The sequence below is a fragment of the Aquila chrysaetos genome, chromosome 12, assembly GCF_900496995.4.
Source record: "Aquila chrysaetos chrysaetos chromosome 12, bAquChr1.4, whole genome shotgun sequence".
NCBI classification, from domain to species: domain Eukaryota; kingdom Metazoa; phylum Chordata; class Aves; order Accipitriformes; family Accipitridae; genus Aquila; species Aquila chrysaetos.
In genome coordinates this window covers 21,590,867-21,613,887 of record NC_044015.1, presented here as the reverse complement: position 1 = coordinate 21,613,887, position 23,021 = coordinate 21,590,867, and the positions used below count along the sequence as shown (strand labels likewise).

General features: G+C 35.4%; 1 protein-coding gene across 5 annotated transcripts in view; it reads left to right on the top strand.

The window, feature by feature from the left end:
* AGL (amylo-alpha-1, 6-glucosidase, 4-alpha-glucanotransferase) overlaps positions 1-21,716 on the top strand; it is a 39,923-nt gene extending 18,207 nt beyond the window's left edge. For all 5 annotated transcript variants that reach the window (XM_030033184.2, XM_030033182.2, XM_030033185.2 and 2 more), the window contains 19 exons: positions 220-372; positions 453-603; positions 1,775-1,899; positions 2,010-2,122; positions 2,247-2,381; positions 2,900-3,030; positions 3,661-3,797; positions 5,499-5,632; positions 6,778-6,953; positions 8,765-8,867; positions 10,119-10,344; positions 10,789-10,900; positions 11,277-11,412; positions 13,315-13,427; positions 15,245-15,456; positions 16,057-16,154; positions 16,704-16,791; positions 16,880-17,013; positions 18,487-21,716. In XM_030033184.2, the coding sequence (XP_029889044.1) occupies positions 220-372; positions 453-603; positions 1,775-1,899; positions 2,010-2,122; positions 2,247-2,381; positions 2,900-3,030; positions 3,661-3,797; positions 5,499-5,632; positions 6,778-6,953; positions 8,765-8,867; positions 10,119-10,344; positions 10,789-10,900; positions 11,277-11,412; positions 13,315-13,427; positions 15,245-15,456; positions 16,057-16,154; positions 16,704-16,791; positions 16,880-17,013; positions 18,487-18,604 (2,595 nt within the window). In that variant the 3' untranslated portion in view covers positions 18,605-21,716. The remainder of the gene's footprint in view (positions 1-219; positions 373-452; positions 604-1,774; positions 1,900-2,009; positions 2,123-2,246; positions 2,382-2,899; positions 3,031-3,660; positions 3,798-5,498; positions 5,633-6,777; positions 6,954-8,764; positions 8,868-10,118; positions 10,345-10,788; positions 10,901-11,276; positions 11,413-13,314; positions 13,428-15,244; positions 15,457-16,056; positions 16,155-16,703; positions 16,792-16,879; positions 17,014-18,486) is intronic.
* The last annotated feature ends 1,305 nt before the right edge of the window (positions 21,717-23,021 follow it).

Genomic DNA, 23,021 nt, shown 5'->3' with positions numbered 1-23,021 from the left:
TATCTCCCAAGTTACTTGTTAAAATGTAAACTTTATCCTTGTCCTAGGACATATATTTTAACATTGTTTATTTTAAATTCCAAGCAGTTTACTAGCTGGCATTACTTTGAATTGTCCAATTTCATATTAAATTTGAATTTATTATATAGTTGAGACCTCCAGATGTTTGGTTTTTTTCTAGAGCAGTTGATATTTATTTAAATCTTAATTTCTTTACAGATCTCTGTAGTATCTGAAGAGAGGTTTTATGCAAAATGGAATCCAGCAACACACCTGACTTCTGGTGAAGTTAATTTCCAAACAGGAATTCTAGCAGGAAGGCTGGCCATAAACAGGCTGCATCAGGAGCTGGGGGCTAAAGGTTTTAATCAGGCAAGAAGTGAGGGTAGCACTGCGATTTCTCCATATTTATGTTCTGAGTGAGCACAGTTGCAATGGTATGTCTTTTCTAGGTGTATGTAGATCAAGTTGATGAAGATATAGTGGCAGTGACAAGACATTGCCCTAACACACACCAGTCTGTTGTGGCTGTAAGTCGAACTGCCTTCAGGGATCCTAAAACTTCTTTCTACAGTAAAGAAGTACCTGAAATGTGTATCCCAGGTAATCGAATTTCTTTTCAAGAGATGGCAGGTGTACAAAAAATTCAAGTTATTCTAATTCCATAATTTTTAACTTCAAACACATGAAATCAATACAAGAATTTTCAGTGTATATAACACTCCTTTTATATGTACTAACATGCGTGCACCAAAAGTGGTTAAAGAAACGGTAACAAACTTACCTTGCTTAGGGTTTTCAAAGGCATTCATATTGAGTATACTTCCTGCTATAAGCTCCCCATGAGGGTGTGGTTTTGTTTACTGTCTTATTTGTGAACTGGTAAGAAATGATTAACAGCAAGATGGTTAATTGTACAGAGTTGGAGGGGATTACTATGATGTGTTATACTGGGTGAAAAGGCTAAAATCTCATCATACTTGTTGATGTCATTGCTATTCAGCTTTCTTATACATGACTATTTTTGTAGCTTTAAAATGCATCTTAAGAAACAACTTTGTACTGCATAAGTTAATATAAAGATAATATATAGGTAATACATACGTAATTAAATATGTAAAGTATTTACTATACTTAATAGTAGCAAAGTACAATGACTTCTACACATTACCTGGTCATATTTCTGAAGAGAAGCTTTCCAAACTAGTTTTTTAAGTATACTCAGTTCTTTGAGTGCATGTGTGTACCTGTTTTAAAGTCAGTCACATTATATGTTAAGACATTTACAAGTGACTGCAAGACTTGTATATCTTAGTTTGTAGATTACTGAAAGGATAGAGAAAATGAGAATACTTGAATATTAATAATAAGCTGTTACACTTTGAAGATAAACCATCTGTAGCTGCAGTTTGGAAACCAATCTAATACAGTCTCCTAAAAGATAATAAGGAAACTAACAGAGCTGGTGATCAGTAAAAGACAGGTTGTAATTCACTAATTATTGTTGACTGATTTTTATGGGTAATTTATTATAAAATAACAAAATAGCAGTTTTAAATACAATACAGCCAGTGAACATGTAATGAATGTTTATAGGATATTTAAAACACTTCCCCATATGTTTTGTCATGTTTGGTTGTTCTTTAGCTGTACAACAGAGACTTGTATTTTGAATATTTAGATTTTTAGTTTTAAGTTTTGCTTCATGTTTTCAGAAGAATCACTTTTCATTTAAAGAATCTTAACAACTACAACATGATTTAACTTCTCTTAGGAAAAATAGAAGAAGTAGTACTTGAGGCTAGGACTATTGAGAGAAATGCTAGTCCTTACAAAAAAGATGAACATTTTATAAATGGATTGCCTAATTTCACAATGGAACTCAGAGAGCATATCCAGGTAACTAGCTTCCTTTACCCATGTTCTGATGTAATATTTTGTAATTTGTGATATGTTATATTAGAAAAAAGACATTGAATTTCAGTTGCAAATGTGTTTTCTTTTCTAAGATTAAAGACAGTAAAATTATAAAGCAAGCTGGAACTGCCATAAAAGGGCCAAATGAATTTGTTCAAGAAATAGAATTTGAAAAATTAACACCAGGAAGTGTAATAGTATTCAGGTACGTTATTATAATTGCCAAATGGCTGTGTTAGCTAAAATAGAATGATAGGATTCTTTGTTTTGAGACTTGAGTAGTTATTGTAAGTGCTACATTTCTACAAGCTATGCATTCATATTTACAGAGTTAGTCTTGACCCAAAGGCACAAGAGGCTGTTGGTGTACTCCGCAATCATTTGATCCAGTTCAGCCCTCATTTTAAATCTGGAAGTCTTCCTGATGATCATTCAGCACCTATATTAAAAACGTTATTTTCTTCGTGAGTATTCTTTAAGTTTCTGAAGTAGAACCAAGAGAGCTACAGTGGGAGTGAAGAACAATCTGTAAACTTAAAGTGAGGATTTTGTTGTTGTTACTACGGATGGATTTGGATTGTCAGAGTGCAGTAAAAACTCTGAGATGTCTTTTTATATGTATAATACTAAGGAGGGTTAATACTTAAAAACTTCCCAAGCTCGTTTGTTCATGTTCTGTGTAGTCGCTGCTTAAAGTGGACTTATTAATGTGGAGTGCTTGTCAGTGTTGTGGTATGATTGTTTGGGATTTGTACTTAATACTGTGTTCCTAAATAAATACTGAAACATCTGAGAACAACTTCTTGTAAAATCTGAAAAATCAGGCTCTTAATTTCCAGGATTAAGTGGTGAGAGAGTGGTATATATTTGATTATTTTAATGTAAGTCTGAAACTAGAATTGTTTGTGAAATCCTTTCTCTATTTCCCTGCTAATGTTGCTTTGGGGTTTGGAAATGTTTTTTTCTCCACTGTTTTTTTCAGTATTGCATCTAAACTAACTTTGGCTGACCTAAATCAAGTACTGTATAGGTGTGAGGCAGAAGAACAAGAAGATGGTGGAGGTTGTTACAATATACCAAACTGGTCACCGCTGAAGTATGCAGGCCTCCAAGGTAATAGTTTCAGCATTGTTTTTTCTAACAAGGAAAAAAGTAAAACAGAGCTGCTCAATCTAGATCATACCTTAATGCTGTTTTGTGGCTAGTGCCATTGTTTGGATAAAAACCGGTAAGGTTGGTTGGTTTGTTTGTTTGTTTTGTTGTTGGTTTGGTTTGTTTTTTTTTTTTGCTTGACCATGCTACTAATCAGTGTTTTACCCAGGAATCACATACTAAACCAAAACCCCTCTCTCTAGATACTCTGAGCTGCAAAATTAAGTTTCAGTATGTGTTTTAACACCAATGCCCTTGCTTTTAAAATAGAAAGAAAATATATATACCTCCAGTGAAAAGTCACATTAATTAAACCCTAGGCATTACTAGATTACTGAGGAGTGTCGATCATTTATCAAAGGCATGGATTCCATCATGCTGGTTATTCCAAAATGATTTTTGTAACTGTCTGAGATGTACACCGAGGAAACTACAGTTGAGTGTATCCTAATTTGTTCTGCAGATCAAGAGAAGTAATATAGTTAAATCCAGTTAAAGCATCTGTTGCTGTGTACCTTTTCCTCCTGAATTGTAATTGCTGTTTGTGATAATGGTGTGTCTTTTAATACAGAGTTGGGTTTGTATCTTCAGGGTTAATGTCAGTGATGGCAGACATTAGACCAAAGAATGATTTGGGTCATCCATTTTGTGATAATTTAAGATCTGGAGACTGGATGATTGATTATGTCAGTAATCGTCTGATTTCACGTGCAGGAGCCTGTGCAGAAGTGAGTAAAAATACTTATCTAGTGACTTCGGAGTTTCAAATTACTAGTTTGTTTCCTTTTCAATTACTGGTATATTTTTAAATTCAGTCTGTCTATAACGTATTTCTTGTCTAGGCAATTTTTTCTAGGAGATTAAACCGTTAATATATTTTTCTTCCCTCTCCTCAATTCTATTTGAGCATAGACTGCAAAAGGGAAGTGAAAAATATGTAGGGCATGGAGGGGTTGTTAGCTTTTACATAAAGGCCTGCAGGGGTCCTTCCCTGTTTATTACTTTTCCTCAAATAAAAATGAAGTAACCATTTTTTGGTTTTTTTTAAGTACTTTCAAAAGAGGGCCTAAATACTACTAAGGCATACATGATTATGATAGAGTTGTAGTAAGATTGCACAGTCAAGCACTGAGAAGATAGGAATTACTGAGATTGAAGTTACCTGTATAGCAGCATTACAATACAGTCCTTTTCTTTCTCTGTCATATTTTATTTTCCTGCATGGCAATTACTTTATTCATTTCACAAGATGAAGACCTCATTTGGGTAACTTACATAATGAATATAATAATATAGGCTTTAGCATTCTTACTTCATTTTGTTCCTGAAGTCAAGCACAGTGATATAAAGCAGAAGAATGGATAAAGCAGTCTAATGTACTGAAGTGAATGCTGAATCTGACCTCAGATGGAGCTTTCCTAGAAAGGAAGTTAGTCTGATACTTGCCAGATTTACTGCTCTTCAAAGACTGTTGCTTATTTTTTCTGTGTATTTTTTGGAGTTCTTAATTTGTAGTGTCTTACTCTGTTTTACAGAAAATATAAAGGACCTATAGCTATACTAAAGTCACATGAAACTAAAATTTACAATTTCACTGTTTACATATGTAACTTTCCCTTCATAACTTCCAGGTTAAATGTATAGTGTCATCATGTAATAGATTGACATGTACTTTCTTCATCTGTGCAGTCTTCATCTCCAAGGTTTAAATCTTCAGTGACTTTCTAGTAGGTTGTCATGATGTTCTTTAACAGTACTAGAAGGAAAGAAGAGAAGTACTTCCCAGGTGTCAAACATTTTGCAGTGACACAAGGATGGTGGAATCTGGAGTCCTAGACCCAGATCTGCAGTCATTTTCACCAGTGGCCTTATATAATTTAGCCTTCTGATAATTTTTCTTTCCCTCATCTCAAGCTTCATCTCTTCAGTCCTGTCTTCTTAGGCAATGAGAAACCTCCTTCCTGCACGTGGGTTGTAGTGATGCCTTATGAGTTACAGCTTTCCTTTGCTACTCAGTTTTAATAACTTCTTTGTGATAATTTTTTTTTTCCTACAAGACTAGCAAAATATAATCTTTTTCTACAGTTGATGTTCTTGCCCACTTTTGTCATAGTATAGATATAGTACAGATTTTTCCCTACTACTTTTCTTAGAGTTCATCTCAGCTGAAACTTTGGAGCGGGAGGGTACAGCAATTCTACCACAAATGTCTAGCATGGACAGCTTCTTAGATATGAATGGTTGTGAATGGTTGTGTGCTAGTAGTGTTATTAATAACTGAAGATAACCTCATCTTTGTGGTAGTCAAGCATAACTTGGGTGTAATAAAGGTACAAAAACTGTGACATACTTTAACTAGATGGATCCTGAAAGCATTAGGTTTTGAACCCTAGTGTAAGCAAGTTCTAATTAATACTGTATTTTAATAGGTTGGTAAATGGTTGAAGGCCATGTTTGTCTACCTAAAGAGAATTCCACGTTACCTCATCCCATGTTACTTTGATGCCATATTAGTGGGTGCATACACAACACTTCTGGATGTGGGATGGCATCACATGTCTAGGTATGCTTGGCTTATCAGAGCTATGGAGTAATCTGTATATATTTGCACGTTTTAAATTTTATCTGCTGGAGAATGTAATTTGAATATTTGCATACTCGTCCAATGTAAAAGGGTAAAATTGGTAGTGAATTCAAATACATCTTCTAATGGTGGTCGTTTAGAAGGTTGAGAGTTCAGATGTCTATCCAGGGTTTGAATTTATAACCACTGTTGGCATTGTGCAGGAGGAGGAGGAGGAGACCTTAAGCCAGCATTTTTTTGCCAGGCTTCAGAAACTTTTTTTGCTCTAATTTCAGTACAACTGCAATGATTCCTTAAAGTTCAGGGAAAAAAGAAAATACCAGATTGTACTTGATGCTGATGCTTTGTTCAACATTTCTTCTCTAACACAGCTATATATCCTTCGTTATCTGAGCACTTTGCTTAGTTCTTGAAATAACTGTTTAATCTTCAGTGTCTGCTTCTCCTTCGTTTCTTGGAAAGGGAAGGGAGATTGATTTAATGGAGGCTTTATTCTAGCTATGAACATCCTGAACAAATCAGTATTGTTTTGTAAAAATACAGATGTTAAAATGGGACAGGATTTGGTATGGCTGTGAAGTCATGTGGAAAGTAGTATATTTTATGAAAAAATGCTTGGGGATGAAATAGTCAGGAATGCAGGTTGCATTATTTTAGACAATGTATTAACTGATTTATTGATTTATGATTTTTTATATATATGAATGTATATAAAAATGTGATCTTAAACCTAGTCAGTATTTTTAAACAGAAACTTCTATTCATTGTAAAATATCTTCTATCATATTTTTGAGGTCTTAGGTATGTATGTAAGCATCAAGTAAACCAAACCACTTTCCCTAGTCTTTTTACCCTTTTCCTTAAAAGTATTTGACATAAATACTCCTATTGGCATTAATAAATTAAAATTTAAGGCTAACGTTGGGCACCCATTTTGGGGAAAAAAGTGATTTACAAATTAAATCATAGGTACAAAATTAGTTTATGCAAAATACTAATATTAACTCATTGTTAGTTTATTATACATAATACTTATAATAGTCTTCTGTAAATGAAAAAGGGTACATTTTATAGACTGATGTTGCTGAATGTAGTTATTTTAATTTAATTATATTGAATTACAGCTTTGTGCAGAATGGATCAACATTCGTTAAACACCTTTCCTTGGGTTCAGTCCAGATGTGTGGCATAGGAAAATATTCTTGTCTGCCAGATCTGTCTCCTTCCTTACATGATGTTCCCTATAGGCTGAATGAGATTACAAATGAGAAAGAACAGTGTTGTGTTTCCTTGGCAGCTGGTAAGTGAGAACAACACTTAAAAAAAAAAAAAAAAAAAAAAAAGTCTTCTAAAACAGCTAAACTGTTTTTAGTAACTATATTTAAATTGTCTCCATTGTGCTTGGGATCCATGTGTCAGCAACCATGTATAAAATGTAGATAGCAGTCTTCCTCACTTTTCCCCTGTGTTTTAACTTGTGTTTAAGATAAAGATTTGCCCATATTAAAAACACGGGAGTTTTGTCTAGCAGTACTTCTTGGGGACAACTGCTCTTTGGACAGTGTGAGGGGAAGCTTATAAGCACTTTATTTAGAGACAGTTTTAGCTATATCCACTTTTATCATATATGGAAATCCACAAGTATGTTTCTTTCCAGAAGAATTGCTTGAGATAAATACACTTAGCATAATAGGTTTTAGTTTATAATTTTTAAGCATGAATTTAGAGAATGGAATTGTAATTGAGTACAAGGGTGAATTCATTGTTTACAAGTTCTCAGAAAAAGAAAGAACCATTAGCAGACCAGAAGAATGTGTGATCTGAAACAGTCTCCAAAAGGAAAGAGCATAAAAGCAGTCAGTAAATAGTGTTTATACCTCCGAATGTTCTGCCAGCATCTGGCAGTCTTTGAATTGGGCACTTTCCTATGTCAAAAGTATTCCCTTCTGTGTTTAGTGGCTTAAAATGAATTTATTTTTGTTCTGAGTTGGCCCATTCCTTTTCTGAAACCATAGAAACTTAACATCCACAGATTTTATGGCATGTCTCACTGGGGTGTTTATTTTCTTCTTTTTGCTGTCTGTCTTTCTCTCATGGAATTTTATTGCTTTTAGTTTCTGGCTTTCAGTAACATTCCATTTGCCTGCTTTAGTGTTACCTAGAAGCACAGAGGCACAATGTTCCCTTAAATTGGTCATAAGGTTTAATTATACTAAAGGGTTTTGGTTTTAAATGTTCCCTTCACATATTCACTGGTGGTTGTGTCAGATTTTTAACTCATACATGGATTGTCATTCTCAAGTGCTGTTGCCATATACTATAAAATTGCAGAGGTGTGGAGGCCATATTTGAGTATTAGCAAATACTTTGGAAAAGTAAGTGATAGAAGTTAAAATGTTGTTCTACCAAGCATGCACAAGACACTGCTGTTTTGAAGCTTTACCATATTGAATTTTTTGATAGATTGAAAAAGTTAATAAATGGAAGAAAAGACAAGGATGGACCTTATTGTTGTAATTATTGTGCTTTATCTGTCAGAATCATTCTTAAAGTTACATGTTATAATGTCTGCAGTAAGATGTAGTTCTAGAAGCTGCTGGAAAAGACAAGCAGGATTCCTTTTATAGTGGCTGAGAACAATTTTGGGCTGAAGAAATTCATATCAATTCATATCTGTCCAGTCTTAACCCCTTTATGCTACTGAGATGGCACGTGTCTCGTACACAAACTCTTGCCAACAAAGCATTACAAATCTTGTCGTAGTTCTGGCTTTTTGTTTGTTAGTTTTCTTCCTACTTCTTTTAATTAAAGGATGGCACTTGCTTAAGTAACAAAGTGATTTAATAAAAATTTAAATGTGACTTATCGATATGAGAAATTCTGTTGTGTGATCTTGAAATTCTACAAGATACTATTCTAAAATGAGGTTTTTATCAAGAGGTCACTTTATCAAGAACTTAGTCTAGAAGATTGTTTACTTTAAATATCTTTATCTAGGAAAAAATTATAAATGTGAAAATATTTTTACTTCTGGTTATTTTATACATATGTGTGTGCTTGGGGATTTCTGCCATATCAATAAATGAGATGAATAATGACATTTCTTTTCAGGTTTACCTCACTTTTCTTCTGGAATTTTTCGCTCTTGGGGAAGGGATACCTTTATTGCACTGAGAGGTCTAATGTTAGTTACTGGGCGCTATCTAGAAGCAAGGTAAGACTGACTTATTCTTAGTTCTTACTGGTTTTGCAGGTAGTTAGGAAAAAGGCATGCTCTCAAAACCTGAGATGACACACAAGCTGTTAGAAATGGTTGATGTGCCATGTAAAACTTCAGTTTTAAACTTCAGCCCTAGATGGGTTTGGGAGTTCTCTCTAAGTGGAATTAAAAATACTACTTAAATGATTCTCTTTTGCTTTCTTAGCACTGATATGAAGCTGATGTTCTGTATAGATAAAGTAGTTTTAACCCCAGTAACATTACTGTTTGTACTTAAACAAAGTGATTGTGTTACTTGCATCATTGTTGCTGAGTAGTAATTGCAGAATTACTTACTTAAAAATTTGAAGTACCAAGAGAATACTGTTTTAATCAGAAAGGTATGATTGCATGTCTATCGTGATTTTTTTTTCTTCTTTTTTTCTTTTGGTAACTGCTAGTATTTGTCTATTAATACTAGAAATCAACTAATTGTGGATTGTTACAATCTGGTATCTGTTTGTAAATGTTTAACCTGACAAATGAGCAGATCTATTGATTTGATATTTCCATTAATCTTTTAATTTGGGTGAAGCTCGCTACATGACACAAACATAAATATTAGTTGTTTTAAATTAGCATGTTTATGCTGTTGTATATTTGCCCAACTATTACCTTTCTCACACAGTAAGATCTGCAGTCTACTAGTATGTTTATACTCCCTTTTAAAGCTAGTTGGAATCCATGTTTTCTGCAAGGTATGCGCAGTGGTTCTCAAATGAAACTTCTCATAAGCTCAGTTGCTGTCACCTCTCCGTATTTTAATAGGAAATTCCCATCTACTCCTGTCCTCCGTCCCCATTCCACCCCACCCATCAGAATGGATACCAGGGTAATCAAAAACCATGTCAATAAAAACCTTCCCTGTGACCTCAGTGGGATTTGGATTTAGGCTCTGTATCACTACCTATGAAAAAGCAAACTAGCTTTTCCATATTAGCAGATGTTGTATGTTTTGTACAAACTGATTTAAATGTGTTCATAGTGGGGAATTTGTAGGGAATAAATGACTTTTGTAAAAGAAGTTCATGCTAAATAAAGTAATTTGTAGCTTTCAACAGCAAACTTTTGGCATCTGTCTTTAAGATCCTGTTTGTCTCCTTGACTTACCTTGCTATTAAGGTAAACTTCTATGCTTTGTACTTAATGGTCCAATAATGGCCTTGAAAGTAACTTAGTCAAGACTGTGTTTTTCTTTTGTTCTAGAAACATCATTTTAGCATTTGGTGGGACTTTAAGACATGGTCTCATTCCCAATCTGCTTGGCCAGGGGACACATGCCAGATACAACTGTCGTGATGCTGTATGGTGGTGGCTTCAGTGCATCCAGGACTACTGTAAAATTGTTCCAAATGGATTAGACATTCTCAAGTGTCCTGTTTCTAGGATGTACCCAAGAGATGACTCTTCTCCTCAGCCTGCAGGCACTATGGTAAAGATAACTTCTGATTTAAGTATTTAACACAACTATTCATTTTTAATGAAAGGGTGTAATTTTTCTAGCTGCGAGAACCTGTTGCTATCTGTTGTTCATGGTGAAATTTGATTATAGCGCAAGAATTCTGTATTTTGGGCAGTTCTCAGTACACCTGCATCACATGATTAGACAGGTGCAGGGGCTTGGGGATGGAGAAGAAAAAACTCCATCAGCTTCTAAATTTTTTCTTTACTTTTTGTCTTGAAAAATGTTTGTATTAAAAATTGTATACAATGTATTGCCATTGTCAAAGATGCTACTGAAAATGTTAGATGCTTTTCTTTTGAAGTATCATAGACTAGAGGCTAAGAATTGCTACTATTTGCACATTAGATAGAGCCTTTCTACTTGTTTTTCATCTTGCCTTTCACATATCATCCAAACATGCAATCAATCTAGGATCAGCCACTTTATGAAGTAATACAGGAAGCAATGCAACGACACATGGAAGGCATAAATTTCCGAGAAAGGAATGCTGGTCCACAGATAGATCAAAACATGAGAGATGAAGGTAACATATATAGAACACTTGCTATGCAACTCAAAAGGTGACGATTACATTTCTGTTCCTTTAGCTATTGAGTATTTTTTTGAAGAATTGTTTAATGCAACTCAAACTCTATTACTTTAAGTGAACTTTTATTTAAAGATAACTTGTACCACAACATATAAACAGTTGCTGATAACAAACAATTAATTAAGCACTATTTAAATACAAAATTAAATTTAGACACTAGAAGTATAGTTGCCTTCAGAAACCCATCTCAGATCTCTTATTTGGAGGGTTTTTTGTTTATTTGGGAGGTTTGGGGCTGGGGTTGGGGGGGCAGTTGGGGTTTTGTTTTGTTTAAAATACAGACTTCATACGTGATATTCTTGTTTGGCAGGTTTTAATGTAACTGCAGGTGTTGACAATGAAACTGGCTTTGTCTTTGGAGGGAACCGCTTCAATTGTGGCACTTGGATGGATAAGATGGGAGAGAGCGACAGAGCTCGCAACAGAGGAATTCCAGCTACTCCAAGGTACAGAACCCAGGCTTTTGGGGGGAGGGGTTTAAATTATATTTCTAACTGAAATTCTTCTGCAGAACTACTATGCTTTCCATTAACACATCTGAGAGGTGATCTCTCAAATGCTCTAAATATTTCTGCCTACTAAAATGTTAATGGTAATTTTTTTTCTTTGTGCTCGTTTGAAGAAAAAAAGGTGTGTTCTTAGAAGGTGAAGCCCTCAGCTTCTGGCATGGTGTTAGCTCCCTGCAAAGAGTCGACTTTTGAATTGAAGTAGTGAAATGTTATTTAGGAACAACTATATACTTGTAGTACTAGCAGTACTTTGTTATTTAGACTTATTATAGGAGATACCTGTTGATAATTGTTGTGTTGTTTGAATACTTCTTATTTAGAATTCAAAAATATCTACAGCATCTTAAGTTTTTAAAGTTGAGATTAAACATTTTAAAAATAAGCTCTTTACTATGTGCTAGCAAACTGCTGCAGGCATCCTTGCTTGAGTTTAGTACAGCATCAGTTTCAAGTAGACTGCTATCTGTGGGTGAGAACTGAAGGAAAACATTGTCTTGCTTGACAAGTCAGGCATTTTAATTGGGAGCCAAGAGAGGTTGAGGTGTACCTGCCCGAAAGAGGAGAAATCGGTCATGCTGGAGAAAAATTTTACATCAAGCAGGCAGTAAAACTCAATATGATATAATATGAAATGTATGCATATGGTGATTGTCTACATATCACCTGAAAAAAGAAGCAAGTCCAAGAAGTGCATTTAGTGCTTATTTTAATGCTTCACTTTTGACTTGAGTAATCTATTATGGCAGAAATACTACCTAAGTTACCAAAGTGCATGTGCAGATGAGAACCTCCATATTGAATGTAGTTTTAACATCGGAGTACCAAGTTGTTTGGGGCTGATGCTTTTTTTTGTGTTCTTAATCACTGGTATAAAATTCTCATAAATCTATGCAAATTAGCTGGGTATGATAATGCCACTTTAAATTAGTCTGTTGTACAGAAGAAAAGTATCTGTTAGCCAGTTTACAATCAAGCTCATTCCCTGTTAGCTGATAGAAAACCTCACCTCTTTTCCATCCTTTCCTCTGTTGTTTCTTCATCAGGTGGAATCCTACTGATCTAAAAAAAAGTAAATTGGCATAGTTTGCTTATGCTAATGATTTCTTCTCTTATTCTTGGCCTTTCATGAAACTCAAAAGTACCCTACAAAACTGAGTGTGCCTAAAAGTGGCAGATAAGTTTCAGTGTAGATAATGTTAAGATATGCATCTAGGGGAAAAATAGTCTAAAACCACACCTATACGAATGCTGTCAGAACTGAGCTACAACACAGGAAGGAAATCTGAGTCACTGGTAGCTTTCTAAAATCATATCTTAGTGTACAGCAGCAGCCAAAAAAGTTAATAAAAAATAATAATAATTGGTGTCATCAGTAAAGGTTTTTAGAACAAGACAGAAGGCACCATTCTGCCTTTTTGTGAAACCTTACACCTGCAAGATGCATTTGTATCTTGAGTGTTATGTGTATTGCTGGTCTCAGGGAGGGCATAATAAAGGGAGGTACAGAGAAGGGCAGCTAAAACTCAAAGGGATGGAGCAGCTGCCTTGCAAGGAGAGACTGGAATATCTAAGGACTCTTCATTTTCAAGAGAATATGGGCAACAGAGGTATGACTGAAGTTTAGAAAATAATGACAATAGTGATGATGACGGAGCTGTTACAAAACACTGCAATAGTGTAGAACTTTGGGATACTCATACAGGAGAAACGGGCATAGTAGGAGAATAGGGAAAAATGAAGTGTCTAAATAAGATACAGTTTATTTTTTTTCAGTTACTTATTGAGCTTTAAGAGCCTTCTTAAAGTAATTCTTGGGCTTTTTTATCATTATTATTTTAGAGATGGCTCTGCTGTGGAAATTGTTGGCCTGTGCAAGTCTGCTGTTCGCTGGTTGCTGGATTTATCTGGGAAAAACGTGTTTCCATTCCATGGAGTCACTGTAAAAAGACATGGTAAGAACAGGCACATCTCATAATTGTATTACTGGAGTATAAAAATAACTAAAACGATGAAATTGTGGCCAGATAACATCAGGGATGATTATCAAACTACCCAAGAAGGTTTAAGGGGAAAAGGGGAAAACTAGGGAAAGTATCTTGTATGATAAAATCTTCTGTTACTACAAAAATTTATTAAGAGTTGATATTGTCATGTCAATACTTCAAATATTTTATTCCATGTATTAAGGTGTGGATTACAAAGGAATTTTGGAGCCTAAATACCATTTCTCAAAATGGATATAAGCGATAGGATTATTATATATTATGATGATACACATCATTCATTACAAGAATGCTAAGTAAAGTGACACAAGATGCTTCTCTTCTTTTTCTTTTCCTCCCCACTCCCCCCCCAATATTCACAACACAGAAAACCACTTCTTGTGCATACTTACATGAACATCTTTAGATGTCCCTTATGTTTCAGAGAGATACTGCTCTGGTTACAAAGTTACTTTGCTTTGAGCTTACCCAGCCCAAGTGAATATATATGCCCTGTAAAGTGTTTTTACTCTTCAGTAAAGGGTAATACTGGAAAGCAATTAATTTAATGGTTCTTTTATTCTATTTTAGAAAATGTGAATGAAGTGTTTGTTTTAGGTTTTTTCCTATCAGTCCTTGATAGTACAGATTCTTGGGTCATGAACTTACCTGTCACTTCAGGATTTCTTAGAATTTATGGCTAGAGTAAGACAATTTAGAATTCAGTACACAGCAATACTATAATCTGTAGATGTAGAAATAATATTTATAGGACTTGTCTTACCTCTTCTGTTCCAGAATCATAAGCAACTTTTTTAGATTTGTGTTGATGTGTGTATACTCCCTACTGTTGTTAATCTCATGTAACTGGGTTTAAACTTCATTCATCTACTGCTGAGTCTATTTTAAAACAAACCTTAATTCCTATTTATGGTCTATACCTTGTTTCTTAAGAATAGGCTTAGTGTTAGAATTTCTAGGTTTTTTGTTCTTCTGGCCATACCATATTTCAGTTTTGGTAGTATTATCCTTTTTGCTATACTCCAGTTGTAGTTTAAGAAAAACAGGTAATATTCCTGTACTCACCTAATGTAAAACTGATGTACAATTCTTCACTATTTTTGGTTCTTTCTTAAAAACATTGCTTATTTAAGATGTATGTGTATCTCAGTCAGGAAGATATCCCTAGGACAATTCTGCTGACTAAAACCTGATGTTTTTCTAGTCTCACTTGAAGTTTCAGTGAGCTGTTCCTGTGAACTGTAGAATTGGCCTAAAGGTGGTGAAATACCATCTTGAGAGAGGTGATCCTAGGTCCGTTCCTGTTACATTGAGTGTCAGGAATTCAGGAAGAGAAAGCTTTTAAAAGTGACACTTATCCTAATGTTTTGACACTCTCTTTGAAGTCTCCAAAATAGCAAGAATATGTATACCAAGTACTATAAAAGAGCTGACATGTTACCATGATGAAATGTTAATTATAAATTTTAAACTTACTCAATTAAATATTTACTTTAGATCACAGTACCTCATACTGTTTGCTTCTAGCTAACTGCAAGTTAAAAAATGTTGTGTAAAAAAAGTTGTGCATGTGTTGGAGTTGTTCTGCAGTATAACTCAACTTCTAGATAATAACTTTTTGCAATGCTACTATGGCCTTTATTGTGTTACAAGTTTCTTATTGAGGATTTACATAAGCAAAACAGTAAAAATAGACATAAGCGTACTTCTGGTGTTACCACTGTGGCTGTTTTCAGAAAATAAAACCTGTATGTAACATCTTGCAGAAAAGGAGGAGACTATCACATATGATGAGTGGAACAGAAAAATTCAAGGACACTTTGAAAGGCTTTTCTTTGTCTCTGAGAACCCAGCAGATCCTAACGAGAAACATCCAAATCTTGTTCACAAACGTGGAATTTATAAGGACAGCTATGGAGCTTCGAGTCCATGGTGTGATTACCAACTCAGGCCAAATTTTACAATAGCAATGGTTGTGGTAAGTGGCAGGGGGGAAGCATTTGCACTTAAAGTTCTCTTCATTATTGAACTAAACTTGCATTGTAAGGTTCACCTGCATGGCATTATATCAGGAACATACCTTGCTTAGAATAACTTTTTGAAAGCTTTCCTTTTCCATGCTTTTAATATTGGTCCATCTTGGCGTATCTCCTAAAAATGCATCCTTGACAGGACTTACCTAAATGCAACTGCTGTCCAGTGTATAGCTAGGATAAATTTGCAGTGTTCACTGTATTCAGAATGTCTTTTAAGGTTAGGTCTGGTAGGCAGACCTTTTTCCCTTCAAGGGAAAAGACCCCCTTTTTCCATCAAATTAGCAAAAAAGCATGGGTTGTTTGACTTTATCAGGTTTGTAAAGAGCTTCAGTCATACTACTTGCCAAGTGTATTTAAAATAAAATAAAAAATTTTTAAAAATTGGATAGCTTCTGTCTTCTTGCTTACTCTGACTTTTAGGTTCCAGAAGTTGATTCAGTAATACAAAACTTGGGCTTTTTGTGGTCTTCTACATTTGTATACAAAGTCTTACGTGTGTACATGCGCAAAGTCTACTCACTGAATCTTTATTATTTTATTAGGCCCCTGAGTTGTTCACACCTGAGAGAGCTTGGAAAGCTCTGCAGATAGCAGAGGAAAAACTGCTTGGTCCATTAGGCATGAAAACCTTAGACCCAGAGTAAGTATAATAGACATAAGAATAAGTGTTAATTACAAAACATGACAGTAGGAATTGTTTCACATGTGGGGATAGTATTTCTTTTGTTAAAATCCTCATACAGACCTGTGAAATAAGGCTGCAATAAATACTTGCGGAACAATTATTTCGCTGTTCTAAAAGTCCATGCAGTTGATTTGTGTAGACAATCACCAGGTGTTTTTGGATGCCACACAGTAAGTCAAATTTTTTATCATAAAAGATGTTGAATTTGCATCTTGATACATGCTTATATATGATACAGTGTACAGCACTACAGTTTGAGTAAAAGCATAAGTGCAAAATCATGAATTCAAGTAATTCCGAGACTATAACCATTTTCCAACTAGTTTAAACCGCATTTGGAATTCCATTGTCATGTAAAATACAGAACCTGGTGGAGACCTCCCCAACTTAACCACCATTAAATGTAAATGCCATGACAAATTTTTGGTTCATTTCTGCTTTCCATTTTTATGTATCATTTTTGTTAAGGCTTTGTTTGCATAATTTATTTTTTCTTTCTTGCAGTGATATGGTTTACTGTGGAGTGTATGATAATGCTCTTGACAATGACAACTATAATGTAGCCAGAGGTTTTAATTATCACCAAGGACCTGTAAGAGCCAGTTTCTTCAATTTTAGAAAAAGTGCTGTCACCTTTTCAAACTGACAGCTATAATAATCTCTTTTCATTCTTTCCGTAGGAATGGCTGTGGCCAATTGGATATTTTCTTCGTGCCAAATTGTACTTCTCAAAGTTGATTGGTCCAGAGATATATGCAAAAACTGTAGTTATGATTAAGAATGTTCTTTCTCGCCACTATGTTCACCTTGAAAGGTAAGACACCTGCTAACAGAGATTCAAAACATTCATTCAAGCTAGTGGTATCCAGTATGTAATTGCATGTTAATGTACAGATCTATAATATAAACAGCATCTGTTGCTTACATATAAAGTTCACTGCTGTATGTGCTATTGAAGATCTCAAGTCAAGTTTCAAGTACAGCTGAGATCTAGTGCTTTTTAGAGATTGCAGAATTATTAATACTTACCCCTGTCAAGACCGGGTGAAATAAACCTTGTGTAAAAATTAGGATCTAATTTCATACAAAAAATAAATTTCAGAAAAAAATGTTGGTGAGTTGTTTTTTAAAATATCAAAATATTTCAGAACAACCTGCAAAACAAAATAGTTAAAGTAGTGACAGATTAAAATTGTGGCAGATAAGCTGATGCAAAATATTGTTAGGATTTCTTGTGTTTATAAATGAGGAAATTAGTATGACAGTGTTTTAGAATCTTAATAACCTTGATATTCTAAGAAGGCAGGGGAACTTGCTATGGTCCTTAAATGTTCCTTTGCGTTTTGAGTTCTCCCTCCTAAAAACCAAACCCACACTTTTTTTCCCTGTTTTCTGTCTGTTATGTTTTTAATTCTTAAGGATTTGAGACAAACAAAAACAAACAAAACAAAGATCTTGCCCTTGATATGTCTTCCATATAATCTGTTCTGCAGTACTTCAAATATGCATTTATTTATACCCATAACTGTAACTCAGTAGGACTGGTCATGACAGAAGGATTTGTTTGACCACACAAGGAAGAAAAGGGATTTGTTAAGCAACTTTTTGCCTTATGTAGTGTCTTGTCCCAGTGTCTTGTTTGGTAGTATTACCAAATAACTTACAGTTTAGTAGCATTCTTTGTTTTTTCTGTCTTACTAAAGTAGTGTACTTTTACTCGGTTTTGTATTTCATTTGTGTACAGAATTATTAATGCAGCAACAGGCTCAATTTATGAGTATTTCTGTAAGTATGTTAGTTTGTAGGAATTTTATTCCTATGGAGGAAAAAAAGGCTTATGTAGTCATGCTATCTTCCAGCCATTATCACTTTGTAGCACCGTAATCCAGTTTCAAGTGTAATTTGAATACCATTCAGTTAACCATTCAAAGATAATTTGTATTCTTCCAACTGCAAAACTACCTGAATGAAAAACAGGGACAACATGCCAGTAGTTTAAGTTCAGATATTATTAGTAGCAGAGAGTCTTCTTTGAAGGAGAGGCACCCCCACAAAAAACTACCATTCCCAGCTGCAGGGAGAAAAATAATTCATTAGATCTCAGTTATTAAAGAACATACTGTGCCTGTAGTCATGACCTTTAGTCATGGTTTTCCATTTCCTACTGAGATAATCTTCTAAAAGGTTTTAAAATGAAATGTTCTTTTAATTTCAGTCTAATCTAAATCTTTCAGTTTATAATCTAACAACAATACTTGTTTTGGTTTTTTTTTTTTTCTTTTATCAGATCATCCTGGAAAGGGCTTCCAGAACTGACCAATGAAAATGGACAGTATTGCCCTTTTAGCTGTGAAACTCAGGCCTGGTCGATTGGCGTTATCCTTGAAATCCTTTATGACTTGTAAAAGCTTATTTTGATTGATTTGATGAAACTTCTGTAGTCTTATTATTGGGCATAAATGAACACTTGGATTTATACTGCAAGGGAAATGTCCTGTTCTGCACAATCACTTAAGCTGTGTCCTGACTTTCAAAGATGCTGAATGCCAGCAGCTCCTATGCCCTGTAACTGTGTAGGGCTTGGATTGTTTTCTGAAAATCAGGCCATTGACGATAAAATAAAACTGCAGTGCACACTTAATGCAGAAACTTTTAGTAAGGAGCAATTTTAAGAATATGCACAAACCTAATTTTAAGTAGCTTTGGTTTTTTAGACGTTTCAAATCAAAATCTTGATGTAACAAAGTGAGGTGGCTCTTTCCTGAGCTAAAAATAAGTAGCACAGCTCTTATGTTTGTTTTTTTTTTCTTTGTCTCTTAAAGAGTAAATGGTTGTTTTGCAAATGCATGCTTAAAGGGGAGTAGACTAACCTATAGCTTTCTGAGTTTGATATGCTTTGTGCTGTAGCACCATACATTAGTGAAGGCATAATATGTTGTCTCTCTGTTGAACTGTATTACGGGGATTTTTTTTGTATGTGTTCAGTTGAACACTATTAAGCAACCACAGAAATAAAGTTTATGAATACTGTAATACACCAACCTTTGAAGTTATATATAAATTTTTCATAAACTTTAAACTACTTTGAGGTTAACTCGAGCTATAATGAGGTAATTTCCTATGCTAATCCATTTTTAAATTTATTTAAATACTGTGGGCCATGCAGCAAACCTATTTCTTCATTTAAATCTCTTTTTCACCATGAGGAATTCATGAGAAACATGTGGATGTGCATACAATGCACAGCCTTTATGTTAGGGGAGGCCAAAGATACAGAAGTCAATGTGCTTGACTGCTTAATTAAATTAATTTATTGAAGAGATATGGTCACCTCAACCCTTTATTCTTAGGAAGATCCTAGCTCTATTGAAGCAGGTGGAAACAACATCAGTGGGAAGAGCTATTAGCCTACCAGTGGAGAAGAGATGATGAGGCTTCTAGGCCTTTTGAAATTCTACCAATAAGAATAAGCATGCTACCTCTGTGTTTTTCTTTTGGGAAGAGCCTCCGGTGAACATGATGCAAAACATGTATGTGCTTTCATATTTGGATGCCTGCATGCCCTTACTGAGTTCAGTTCAGTGTTGCCAAACGGAAGGGTGTTTGACAGAAGAGCAGTTGGTAATTCTCAACTCTCTATTCATGCGATTTTTCCATCTTAGTGCAATAAACAGGCAGAGAGTGAGGCTGACAACGCTTCCCACATCACAGAGGGGGAAAGCAAAACTGATCCTGCATTTTTTTTTTAATGTTGGACAACATATGCTGAAAAAAATATACACAGGATGTAATTATAATGCACTAATAACATGTAGGTCAAGACTTTATTGTATCTGTATTTTAAAGTTTCTGTACCCTGTCTAAAGTACAGTGCAAGTGTGCTCTCTTGTTCAGGGAGATGTTACAGATAGATACAGATACATTTAAGGGCAAGTTAATAGGCTGAAGATAGATGAATTGTAAGAAGTGGCTATATTCACGCTGTTTATTTGAAAGGTTAGTAAGTATTTGAACTCCCTTGCTGAAGTGTTCAGTACTTAGAAGTTATGACTAGGGAAGGTCTATATTGTACCTCAACTTTTGAGCTGCTGCAGTACATGGGTTGGGAAATCTTTTATTTTCTCGACATAATGCATGCAAGATGTCATTTGATCGAAAACGTTACTGAAATGTCAGCCACAGGTTATTTTTTTTTTAATGTGCAAGAGGCATATAAAGTATTTTTTGTAATGTACTGAACTTTCAAAAATTCTTGATAATGATTTTGAGGTTTCTGTCCTACTGTATGACTGGCTTTTTACTGTTTTCCTAGATAATTATTTCTCGTTCATTATTTCAAACTATGTTTTATAGCTCCTATGGTTTAGAAAGCAGGAATAATATGGCAGAATGATGAAACATTTTAAAAATGGAAGTGCAGCTTAAGAACTATGACTGTTGAAAAAGATTTTCACAAGGTGTCAAATCATATACATTGGCAATAACACTCTTTGTGTTGGAAAAAAAAAAAAAACCCCCGAGAAATTATTCATCAAAGCCTTTGTATGTTATTATAGATGACTTTCTACTGTTTTGCAAATTGCACTGCTGATAGAGACTGCATATTTGTCACTGCTGGTTTTTTTTTCTAATTTAATAGTAAGATTTTAAAGATAAAACACCACTGTGTACACAAAAATACATATGTTATGGAACTTCTAAACATGCCCATTTATAACGTTGCTTCTGCACTGATTAGTTTTAGTGACATAAATGTTTTACATAGGAAAAAATTTGTATCATATTGGTTGACTTTGCTGTTAAGTAGCAACAAAAGTAAGATTTGAGGTTATTACTGTTGGGGAGGTTGGTGGTGGTTTATTGGTTTTGGTTTTTTTCTTTCTCTCTCTTTTTTTTTTTTTTTATTTTAATCACAAACCTACTGAACACTTGTTGAGCCAGACAGTTTAAAAATGAAGAGGGAAGAAAGCAAAGTTAAGTCTAACACTTACATGAGCTGGTATTCATCTAGATAAACTCTATACCCAAGTCATTATCCCCTAAAAATAGGGGATTTATGTTGACTCATCCTGAACTGTATTTTCATTCATTAGTATCACTTATATTATACACTCAAAAACTTCTAGTAATGCAAAGTTATAATCAGTAAAACATGTTTTAGAAATAAACTAATATGTTGTAGAAATATACTAAAGAACTTAGTAAGAACTGTGAATCCATTGTGTTCTAGTTGGTGTTTCTTGATCTATATGGTATTGACATTTTGCTTTTCTTCTTCCTTCCAATTGAAATAATTTTGACTGTTACTAGTGTTCGTACAGTTAATAATGATTTATTCAAAGATGATTAACTGAGACTTCAAGTAAAATAATGTATTATTTTTGCACTGCATGTTGTAATGTAAAATGAAAAGATGAGTTTTACACGTGTCTGTCTAGCACAGCAACAACTGATTTTAGAAAATGTCATCATTTATTTCTGAAATGCACAAAATAAAATTCTTTAACTCCGTCTGAATTAACCTTTTCATGTGGTTGTTTGGAAAAAAGCCAAACATTAGAGGTGATGATGCTTTTTCAGTTGTTGGCAGTTTTACACATATCAGAGAGATCATGAACACATGTCAGATTAATAACAAAAAGTGCTAACAGCAATAACCAACTAAAAAAAAAAAAAAAAACCCAACACGTAGACTTGAGCCCTATACACAGATTCTTAGGTTTGTGTCAATGTCAGCAGTCTCAGCTGGATTTGAGTGGGATGGGGCTAGTGGAGCTCTGCATGGCATGTCCCTTCTGCTATAAATTATATAATAATTTTAAGTCATGGTGTTGCGAATTCCCCAAGAGAACAGTCCTAAGGTATATGGACTAACAGCTGCCCAACCGATACACAGTTTCTGTGCAGAATTTCTGTCACTGTGTAGAGGAAGGATTTCACTTTCCAGCTCTGCTTTGTAAAATCAAAGTCTCTCAGCACAGGTGCCTGTGGTAGATAGAATGTGTTTTGCAACTACCCTGTTTTGTTGCATGCTTTATAAAATTAGGATTTTTCTAATCCTCTGTTCAAGCATTTCCTTTAAGAAAGTAATTTCTATTATTCTATTGAATAATACTTTTAATTAAACATCCTATCAAAGAATTGTTAGGGAAACATAGAAATGACCAGTCGCTGAGTTGCCAAGGAGCAGGAGAGCTGGTAACCTCTGAGCTGCCAACTCTGAAACCTCCATGCCACCTAAGGCAGCTAAATGGAGGAATAAATGGATGAAGCATTAGTGGTGACCCGGCAGGTTTCTGGTGAAAGCTCCTTTTGAGATTGCGGATAGCAATTTGGGAAACATCATTAGTCAGGAAATCTGAGCTCTGCCCGTGTTGCCGTGCTGTTGTAGGTCACCCTAGAGGGGCAGCTACTCTCCTCACCTGAGAAAGGGCTTCCCCTCTCCAGGTGGCTCGAGGGCTAAGCAGGCTGCCCTGCGGCCGGAGAGGGTCCCCCGGGCCCTTGCGCTGGGCGGCGCCTCGAGCCCCATCGCCTCAGCGTCCGGATGAGCGCCCGCCCGGCGCCAGGCACCGGGAAGGGTGAGGGGCCGGTGAGGGAATCGCCCCGCGGACTGGAGGTCCGCTTTCCTGCGGGGGCGGGGGGGGGCGCAGGCTGCCTGGGGACAGGACCCCGCTTCTTCTGAGGCGGGACGGGCGGGGGTTAGCGCCGGCTGTCTGCTATGAGCCTACGCGCCCGCTCGGGCAGGTGAGGCCTGTGTGGGCCCGCGCTTCTCTCCCGCTGGGCCCGGCAGCGGTGGGAGCCGGGTCAGCTCGCTGTCTGCCT